Source organism: Homarus americanus, unplaced genomic scaffold (assembly GCF_018991925.1).
Source record: "Homarus americanus isolate GMGI-L3 unplaced genomic scaffold, GMGI_Hamer_2.0 scaffold17380, whole genome shotgun sequence".
NCBI classification, from domain to species: domain Eukaryota; kingdom Metazoa; phylum Arthropoda; class Malacostraca; order Decapoda; family Nephropidae; genus Homarus; species Homarus americanus.
The window spans coordinates 26,297-37,500 of record NW_024726620.1 but is presented as its reverse complement, the minus strand read 5'-3'; the positions used below and the strand labels follow the sequence as shown (position 1 = coordinate 37,500).

Below are 11,204 nucleotides of genomic sequence, written 5' to 3'. Positions count from 1 at the left end.
TGTGTGTGTGTGTGTGTGTGTGTGTGTGTGTGTGTGTGTGTTTCTGTGTGTGTGTGTGTGTGTGTGTGTGTGTGTGTGTGTGTGTGTGTGTGTGTGTGGAGTGTGTTTCTGTGTGTGTGTGTGTGTGTGTGTGTGTGTGTGTGTTTCTGTGTGTGTGTGTGTGTGTGTGTTTCTGTGTGTGTGTGTGTGTGTGTGTGTGTGTGTGTGTGTGTGTGTGTGTTTCTGTGTGTGTGTGTGTGTGTGTGTGTGTGTGTGTGTTTCTGTGTGTGTGTGTGTGTGTGTGTGTGTTTTGTGTGTGTGTGTGTGTGTGTGTGTGTGTGTGTGTGTGTGTGTGTGTGTGTGTGTGTGTGTGTGTGTGTGTGTGTGTTTTGTGTGTGTGTGTGTGTGTGTGTGTGTGTGTGTTTCTGTGTGTGTGTGTGTGTGTGTGTGTGTGTGTGTGTGTGTGTGTGTGTGTGTGTTTTTAACAAGTTAATGCTGCTGTAACACGTGTGACTTCTTTATGGTAGCCGACGCTCCCTCCCTCCTTCTTCCATCCTCCCTCCCTCCCTACCTCTCCCTACCCCCCTCCTCATTCTCTCCCCCTCACCTACCTCTCTCCCTCCCTCCCTCCTCATTCTCTCCCCCCCCCACCTCTCCTCCTCCCTCCTCCCCTCACCCAACCTCTCCTTCCTCCACCTCCCTCCCTCCCCCTCACCCCTACCTCTCTCCCCTTCCTCCAACCCTCCTCCCTCCCCCTCACCCCTACTCTCTCCCTCCCTCCCTCTCATTCTCTCCCCCTCACCCCTCCCCTCTCCCTCCCTCCCCCCTCCCTCTAACCCCTTCCTCCCTTCATCCTCCTCCCTCCCCACCCCTACCTCTCTCCCTCCCTCCCTGCTCATTCTCTCCCCCTCCCCACCCCTCACCTCTCCCTCCCCTCCCCTCCCCAACCTCTCCTTCCTCCAACCCTCCCCTCCTCCCCTCCCCCTACCTCTCTCCTCCCTCCCCTCCTCATTCTCTCCCCCTCCCCTCATCCTCTCCCTCCCCTCCCCTCCCTACCCTGCTCTCACCCCCTCACCCAACCTCTCTCCCTCCCTTCCCTCCTCATTCTCTCCTCCCCATCCTTCCTCCTCCCCTCTGTACCTTCCATCCTTCCTCCCACCCTCCCTCTCACCCTCCCTCTCTCCCTCTCCTTCCTCTATCACCTCCTTATAGTGCCCTTCACTATGTGTTGGTGTGTCATGTGTGTGTTGGTGTGTCATGTGTGTTGATGTGTCATGTGTGTGTTGGTGTGTCATGTGTGTCGGTGTGTCATGTGTGTGTTGGTGTGTCATGTGTGTGTTGGTGTGTCATGTATGTGTTGGTGTGTCATGTGTGTTGTGTGTCATGTATGTGTTAGTGTGTCATGTATGTGTTGTGGTGTCATGTGTGTGTGTTGATGTGTCATGTGTGTTGATGTGTCATGTGTGTGTTGGTGTGTCATGTATGTGTTGGTGTGTCATGTGTGTGTTGGTGTGTCATGTATGTGTTGGTGTGTCATGTGTGTGTTGGTGTGTCATGTATGTGTTGGTGTGTCATGTATGTGTTGGTGTGTCATGTATGTGTTGGTGTGTCATGTGTGTGTTGGTGTGTCATGTATGTGTTTTGTGTCATGTATGTGTTGGTGTGTCATGTGTGTGTTGATGTGTCATGTGTGTTGATGTGTCATGTGTGTGTTGGTGTGTCATGTATGTGTTGGTGTGTCATGTGTGTGTTGGTGTGTCATGTGTGTGTCGGTGTGTCATGTATGTGTTGGTGTGTCATGTGTGTGTTGGTGTGTGTGTGTTGGTGTGTATGTGTTGGTGTGTGTGTGTTGGTGTGTGTGTGTTGGTGTGTGTGTGTTGGTGTGTGTGTGTTGGTGTGTATGTGTTGGTGTGTGTGTATGTGTTGGTGTGTGTGTTGGTGTGTATATGGTGTATGTGTTGGTGTATGTGTTCGTGTGTTGGTGTGTGTGTTGGTGTGTTGGTATGTATGTGTTGGTATGTATGTGTTGGTGTGTATGTATGTGTATGTTGATGTGTGTGTGTGTGTGTTGGTGTGTGTGTGTTGGTATGTATGTGTTGGTGTGTGTTGGTGTATGTGTTGGTGTTGGTGTGTTGGTGTATGTGTTGATGTGTATAATGTGTTGGTGTGTATGTGTTGGTGTGTGTGTATATGTTGGTGTGTCATGTGTGTTGGTGTGTCATGTATGTGTGTTGGTGTGTCATGTGTGTGTTGGTGTGTCATGTATGTGTTGGTGTGTCATGTGTGTTGATGTGTCATGTGTGTGTTGGTGTGTCATGTATGTGTTGGTGTGTCATGTGTGTTGATGTCATGTGTGTGTTGTGGTGTGTCATGTGTGTTGGGTGTCATGTGTTTGATGTGTCATGTGTGTGTTGGTGTGTCATGTATGTGTTGGTGTGTCATGTGTGTTGATGTGTCATGTGTGTGTTGGTGTGTCATGTATGTGTTGGTGTGTCATGTGTGTTGATGTGTCATGTGTGTGTTGGTGTGTCATGTATGTGTTGGGGTGTCATGTGTGTTGATGTGTCATGTGTGTGTTGGTGTGTCATGTATGTGTTGGTGTGTCATGTATGTGTTGATGTGTCATGTATGCCAGTGTGTGTCATGTACGTGTTAGTGTGTCAGGTATAGCCATGTGCGTGCTGTTGTGGCAAGTGTGTGTCAGTGTGTCAAGTGTGCGGTAGTGTGTCAAGTGTGCGGTAGTGTGTCAAGTGTGCGTTAGAATGAGGTTCGTGTTGTTGTGTGTGCCAGGTGTATGAGTGAGGCAGGTGTGTGTAGAGTGGCGGCACAGGTGTCTCATTGACTGAGGACGGAGAAGCGATTGACCTCCGGGCGCGCAGTGAGAGTTGCATCACAAGACCAGCCTCACTACTAGGACGACCCGGGGCATTACCTCCCTCCTGCAGGCGGGGACACCTCATACTGAGGCTACTACATGAGTAAGAGGTGTTTAGTAGATTGTGTGTTATCATGTTTGTTGACACAAATGCTATTGATCAGACGAAAGGAAGTTATCGGGTAAGACAGGTGAGATCAATAGGGCCGCGCCATGTGCTCGCCCCACGTGGGTTTGTATACATTCCGGCCCGCAGGAAAGTTGGCCGGCGGCCGAAGTCATCCTCGAAGTCCTGGGAAGACTGCGGCTACCGACGGCGTCTCACAGCGCTGCGCCGCTCCCTGCCATCTAAACACGCCGTAGGTCCAACAATGGCAGCCCCCAACGCCACTGGAATAGTGCCTCTCATTCCAGGCCTGGAACGGCCGGGATGTGCGATACCGGCTGCGGTTTTCCGTCTCACGTCCCCCTGCTAGTGTTTTAAGTGGTGCAAGTGCTGAAAGGCGGACACTAGGCTCAAGAATTTGATGGCTACTTCAACGAATGATTGCTTGTTTGAGGAATAATTCAGTATAAGTTGTATTTTAGTCATGTAAACAAAGACAGCCTGACTGAACATCCCCGGCCGAGCTGCGTACTAGAGTGCGCGAAGTGTAGCCATACAAACATGGACGTCTGTGGAAGGGCAAGTCTCGTGATTTTGTGAAATTTTAGTGACTTTACGCTTGACCAGGGCTCCGTGGGTGTGACCAGGATCAAGATTAAGGTATTGGTGTTTGTTTGGTGTAGCCAGCAAGGTGTTGGAGTGTGTGTAAGAGGTGTTATAGCGAGGAGATGAGCGAGGCCGGGGCAGGCGCGGGGGCCGGGGGGGAGCGCGGCGCGAGTCCGGGGCTGGGCGGGTGCGGGGCTGCGGGTCCGCCAGCTGCTGACTCGCCTGCCGCCACCACGGCTGACGCTGCCTCGCCACTCTGCTCATCGCCACCGTCCCCAACCCCAGAACCCGACGACCCATCGCCGACCCCCACGCGCGCCTCAGTCGCGCGACACGTGCCCACGCGCCCGGACCACCTCGCCCCCGCGCACCACCCGCCGCTCTCCCTCGCCACTCACCACCACAGCCCCGACCCTGACGATCCTGACGACGATCCTGACCTGCAGCCAAGAATCTTACACACCCAAACGGTTGCCCTCCACCATCCGGAGGACGACAGTGAACTGTCCCCCTCGGCTCACGTCAACTATAAGGACGAGCCTCTCAGTGTTAGTGTTGTGCACGAGGACTCACAGTTGGACTCGCATGACTCGGGACTACTGAGTCCCAGTGAACTTTCTCCTCGCGAAGGTCAGGTTAGTGTACCAAGTATGATTGACGCGTCGGACTTCAGATCACTCCAGCCGGAGCCTATATACCAGAACCTGTCGTCGATGAACGGCCGCATGTCGCCGCCAGGGTTCTCGCCTTCGTCAGCGAGCAGTTATGCAACGCTGACGCCCTTGCAGCCGCTGCCACCCATCAGCACAGTGTCAGACAAGTTCGCCTACGGCCACACGGGTAATGTGTCAGGCAGCTTCACGGTGATGCAAAACAATAGCCTGGGGAACATGCTCTCCATGGGCTCGCCTTACCAGTATGACAAACTCTCCATGTCGCCGCCACACTACACATCAAACAACGGCCTGGGCCTTAACCTGGGACATCAACACTCGCCTCTCTCACCACACTCTTACCAGAATGGCTTGGCGTCCCCACAGAAGTCGCTCAGTCCCAACGGTTATGATTCGCCCTATACTCGGCAGGACATGAGCCGCACCACCCTGGCGGCACCACAGTCACCAACACTGTCACCTCCAGTATCTCTTCACTCGCCACCACAAGCATTTTCGAACTTCAGCGCGGCGCCCACGCCCACATTAACCACCACGTCCCTCAATATGAACGGGCTGACGGGTGGCAGCGGGCTGGGTTCGTTGTCACCTCAGGCAGTGTCTCCACACAGTCCCAACTATAGCCCTCACCATCACCTGCAAGTGCCGCCGTCACCGCCACCCATCAAGCAGGAACCCATCTTGCACGGTGCAAGTCTAGGCTGTCAGCTAGCTAATATGGCGCCGAACATGCCCACCACCATCTCTCAGAGCCCCCCACATGCCCACATGGCCGTGACTATGGCACAACAAGCTATGGTACCGTCTGCCCCTATGTCAGTCGCGACAGCTTCTGTAGGAGGATCTCAATTGCCCATGAAGACGACACAGATGGCCACCACCAGCGCGGGAAACGTGGGCGCGGGAGCGGGTGAGGTTGAAGAAATCAACACTAAAGAACTGGCGCAGCGCATTTCGGCCGAGCTCAAGAGGTACTCCATTCCTCAAGCCATCTTCGCCCAGCGTGTCCTCTGTCGCTCTCAAGGCACACTGTCAGACCTGCTCAGGAACCCTAAGCCCTGGTCCAAGCTCAAGTCTGGCCGCGAGACCTTCCGGCGCATGTGGAAGTGGCTGCAGGAACCAGAGTTCCAGCGGATGTCAGCCCTCAGATTAGCAGGTAAGTTCAGACAGCTTTTTCCTTCCATCGGCCCGGATTAGTTGTCCCAGTGACGGTAACTGACCGTCACGACCTGTGTCCCACAGTGACGGTAACTGGCCGTCACAACCTGTGTCCCACAGTGACGGTAACTGTCCTTCACGACCTGTGTCCCACAGTGACGGTAACTGTCCGTCACGACCTGTGTCCCACAGTGACGGTAACTGTCCTTCACGCTGGGATACCAAATGTGAAGATAAACAACTAAAATGTATGACAATGTTTAATATTTCTGGTTATCACGACTTACCTGGATGAGGATATTAGTAGGTAAACTACCATGCGGGGTAAACTACCATGAGGGGTAGACTACCATGAGGGCGAACTACAGTGAGGGGTGACCTACAGTACCATGGGGGGTGCAGTAGCCCAGGAAGCACAGTAACAGTGCATGGTCCGGGTAACACACTTCTTTATTATCATCATGGTGCTTATAGTGTCCCTGGCTACCGCTCACGGCTACACAGGTGTTCACTGCTGTTGGCGTTATATTTAAACAACAGCGCTACACTACATTGTATATTAATTGCCCGGCATTTAAGAGGTCGGGTGGGGTGTAGCTGTGCGTCGCGTTAATAAACAAGAACAGCTGTCATTTGACGCCGTGTGGAGACAGACGCGATAAATTGATACTCACCCAAAATAATGTTGCATTATCAGGTAGTAGAATATTAATCCTTATACCGTCATATTTTCACAAGAGTTTAGAGGACGCTGGGTGAGGGGGAGACCCGCGCCCGACACCAACCACTATTTCTTTACACTTTTCTTATTTTTTTACATACCGTTATAATAAACCTTTTCTCCAACTTCATAAATATTTTTCACTCATTTTCATATGTTATTGGGTAGGTCATTCATGTATATATTTTATAAAAAGTTATCGTGCAAATTCTGTGGGAACATGAGCGGTGTTCAGTAGCGGTCATCAGGCGAGCATGGTCTTATGGTCCACATACTGACCTAACTTCAACACATTTAATTTGTTATAACACTATGAAGGGAGTCATGAGTGTTTGAGTAATGTTAAGCGTGAGAAGTGAGTATCAGTGTAACACGAGTAATATATAATATTTTGATGTTGGTGGTTGGTGGTGTGTGTCAGCGGCGGGCTGCTGACAGACCCGGCACGCGACCCGCTCCCCCTCCACCACGCCACACACCCTACACCTCCACCACGCCACACACCCTTCACCACAGTTGCCGTCGCCACACACCCTACACCACAGTTGCCGTAGCCACACACCCTACAGAACCGCCGTCGCCACACACCCTACACCAGCGCCGCCTACCACACACACACCCTTCACCACTAGTAAACAATATACCACATTCATTGTAAATTGCTAATTGTAACTTTTATGCTTATTGCGTTGAGAAGTAAAGTGTGGGACACACACACACACACACACTAACTTACTTTACTTGGAAGTATAATACAAGGTTTACTGGATATAATGATGGATGTTAAACAAGGCGGGTGGCGGGTGGCAGCGGCGGCTCACTACCTGCCGCCCGCCGCCTCACCACACACACACACACACCTACCGCTGCCGGGTCGCCGCCTCACCACACACACACACACCTACCGCTGCCGGGTCGCCGCCTCACCACACACACACACACCCTACGCTGCCGGGCCGCCTCACCACACACACACACACACACACTACCGCGCACCTACCGCTGCCGGGTGCCACCTCACCACACACACACACCGCTACACACACACACCGCTGCCGGGTCGCCGCCTCACCACACACTACCGCTGCCCGGGTCGCCGCCTCACCACACACACCCTACCACCGCTGCCGGGTCGCCGCCTCACCACACACACACACACCTACCGCTGCCGGGTCGCCGCCTCACCACACACACTCACCTACCGCTGCCACACACACACACACCTACCGCTGCCGGGTCGCCGCCTCACCACACACACCTACCGCTGCCGCGTCGCCCGCCTCACCACACACACACACACCTACCGCTGCCGGGTCGCCGCCTCACCACACACACCTACCGCTGCCGGGTCGCCGCCTCACCACACACACACACACACACACACACATCTACCGCTGCCGGGTCGCCGCCTCACCACACACACACACACCTCAAGATAAGCCACAAAGCGTCGCAATTCTTCTAGACTTTTAATGATGAAGAACTAATATATCAGTTAGTGGTAATGTATTCACGAGAGTGTGTGTGTACATTCTTTCAAGAAGTTGGTAAATATCTGAGTGGTGACCTGTTCAATGATGAAGTACATACGTGTAGTGCATTATTGAGGGCAAGAGGCCGCTCATCTACCTTCTCTCACTGTAATAACTCTCACCGGTGTTCTTGCAGTCCTGTTATGAATATCGGATCAGTGAGGGGGCTCTTTCAACCCCCACTACTCCCTCACCCCCAACCCCTCACCTTCTCCCTCGCCCCCACCCCCTCACCTTCTCCCTCACCCCCCACCGCTCCCCTCACCCCCACCCCTCACCTCCTCCCTCGTTTCATTACAAATGTTTTGATACAACGATTTAAATGTGCTATGTTTACTACCCCTTCCCTCCCCTTCCTTCCCTTCCTCCTTCCCTCCTTCCTTCCCTTCCCTCCCCACTCCCTTCCCTGTGGCCAATTTATAGTACACCACTACACACCTCATACTACCACATCCTATCTACCACACTACCACCAGCATACACAGTACCACATCTACCACACCTCACCACACACTACCACACTACCACTACCACACATACCACCACCATTACCACATCACCACCTGCTACCTCACACCACTACCTACCACCACACTACCAACACTACACCCCTACACCACCACTACTGCCTACACCTACACTACCACTACTACCACACCACTACCACCATTACCTCACACTACCACCACCACCACCATTACCTCACACTACCACCACCACTACCTCACACTACCACCACCACTACCACCATTATCTCACACTACCACCACACCTACACTCTACCAGCCCTTACAGACTCTGCCACCTACACTCATCTGTAATTATAACACTAACGCTAACCTAACCTAACCTAATCTAACCTAACCTAACCTAATCTAACCTAATCTAACCTAACCTAACCACATACCAACTAGTTTACGAACAAATTACAAAAAATAAATAAATAAAGTTAATCCAATTATATAAAAAAAATGTGTATTAAGCCTTTGAGTCCTGAAGGGTTAACTCATCATCCTCAAAGGGTTAAACTATCTTAATCATCGTCCTCAAAGGGTTAAACTATCGTAATCATCGTCCTCAAAGGGTTAAACTATCGTAATCATCGTCCTCAAAGGGTTAAACTATCGTAATTATCGTCCTCAAAGGGTTAAACTATCGTAATCATCGTCCTCAAAGGGTTAAACTATCGTAATCATCGTCCTCAAAGGGTTAAACTATCGTAATCATCGTCCTCAAAGGGTTAAACTATCGTAATCATCGTCATCAAAGGGTTAAACTATCTTAATCATCGTCCTCAAAGGGTTAAACTATCTTAATCATCGTCCTCAAAGGGTTAAACTATCGTAATCATCGTCCTCAAAGGGTTAAACTATCTTAATCATCGTCATCAAAGGGTTAAACTATCTTAATCATCGTCATCAAAGGGTTAAACTATCGTAATCATCGTCCTCAAAGGGTTAAACTATCTTAATCATCATCATCAAGGGGTTAAACTATCGTAATCATCGTCATCAAAGGGTTAAACTATCGTAATCATCATCCTCAAAGGGTTAAACTATCGTAATTATCGTCCTCAAAGGGTTAAACTATCGTAATCATCGTCCTCAAAGGGTTAAACTATCTTAATCATCGTCCTCAAAGGGTTGAACTATCGTAATCATCATCCTCAAAGGGTTAAACTATCTTAATCATCGTCCTCAAAGGGTTAAACTATCTTAATCATCGTCATTAAAGGGTTAAACTATCGTAATCATCGTCATTAACATATAAATACAACTATAAATACAATATGAATTCCATAATAAAAATTAACTTATATCTCGTAAGAATATTAATGTTACGTGACGCGGAAATAGTGAAGTGATTTTGATCAGCTTTTAAGGGACGATTGAGAGCGAGTGTATGTGATAAATACGTGTTGTGTTACGGCGACCATTGTGACGCTGTTACATAGTGAAGTGTTTCTAAGTCAAACAATGTACCTAGAGCAGTGTAGGTATACAATGTACCTAGACAGTGTAGGTATACAAACAATGGTAAACAATGCTGTGATATAGGGTACACACACACACACACACACACACACACACACACACACACACCACGGGAGATATATCCTGTGTGTTTTGAAATATTTGTAAGTCATAATTTAATGTATTTTTGCTTTTATATTGAAATTTTTAATTGTTGTGCAGACTAAAAGTAAATATTTCGAGTATTACCTAACCTAACCTAACCTAATTATTATTTATTTGGGTATAATTAGGTAATATTTAAAAAAAAATCATTTTTATTCGACAGTGATATTATTATTGTTATTATTATTATTGTTATTATTATTATTGTTATTATTATTATTGTTATTGTTATTATTATTATTATTATTATTATTGTTATTGTTATTATTATTATTGTTATTATTATTATTATTATTATTATTATTGTTATTATTATTATTATTATTATTATTATTATTATTATTATTATTAAGGCTAAGACAGAACGGTCTACTGAGGCAAGGGAAGAGTGTGCAAGAGGTCACGGGATTCAGGTGTTAAGAACAGTACCCACACACTCACTCTGGTCACCACACACTCACTCTGGTCACCACACACTCACTCTGGTCACCACACACTCACTCTGGTTACCACACACTCACTCTGGTCACCACACACTCACTCTGGTCACCATACACTCACTCTGGTCACCACACACTCACTCTGGTTACCACACACACTCTCTCTGGTCACCACACACACTCTCTCTGATCACCACACACTCACTCTGGTCACCACACACACTCACTCTGGTCACCACACACACTCTCTCTGGTCACCACACACACTCACTCTGGTCACCACACACACTCTCTCTAGTCACCACACACTCACTCTGGTCACCACACACTCACTCTGGTCACCACACACTCTGGTAACCACACACAATGGTGGTAGTACTGGTAGAAGTAGTAGTGATAGTAGTAGTGATTGTAGTGGCCGTAGTGGTGGTATCAGTCGTCGTAGTAGTAGTAGTAGTAGTAGTAGTAGTAGGATTGGTGGTAGTAATAGTGGTAATAATAATAATAATAATAATAATATTGGTAGCAGTGGTAATAATAGTAGTGGTGGTAATTGTAGTAGCAGTAATGGTAATATTATTAGTAGTGATGGCAGTAGTAGTAGTACAGTAGTGGTAGTAGTGGTGGTGGTAGTGGTAATAATAATAATAGTAGTAGTAGTAACAAAAGTATAAGAAATAACTATCCCAAGAGAGAGAGAGAGTTGAATCATACAGTGTCAACACAATATGAATATTAACCACATTTACTCAACAGTTTCTGGTCAAATAAAATCTTTCTCCATTGTACAGAAAAACGTGCGGTGTGTAACTGAGAGAAGGGGCGTGTGGGTGGTGTTATATGTGGGTGGGGTGGGGAGAGAGGGGTGTATGAGAAGGGATTTATTCATAGAACAGGTTGTGTGATAGGTGTATGTAGGAAGAGAATCGATATTATAATACACATTGTAGGTATTACGTTCGCGGTGTAAACTTT

General features: G+C 48.8%; 1 protein-coding gene across 1 annotated transcript in view; it reads left to right on the top strand.

Moving 5' to 3' along the window:
- Window positions 1-3,481: 3,481 nt before the first annotated feature.
- LOC121865664 overlaps window positions 3,482-11,204 on the top strand; it is a gene marked incomplete at its 3' end in the record, with an annotated part of 31,695 nt that continues 23,972 nt past the window's right edge. The window contains exon 1 of the mRNA XM_042365187.1: window positions 3,482-5,396. Within this exon, the coding sequence (XP_042221121.1) occupies window positions 3,689-5,396 (1,708 nt within the window). The remainder of the gene's footprint in view (window positions 5,397-11,204) is intronic.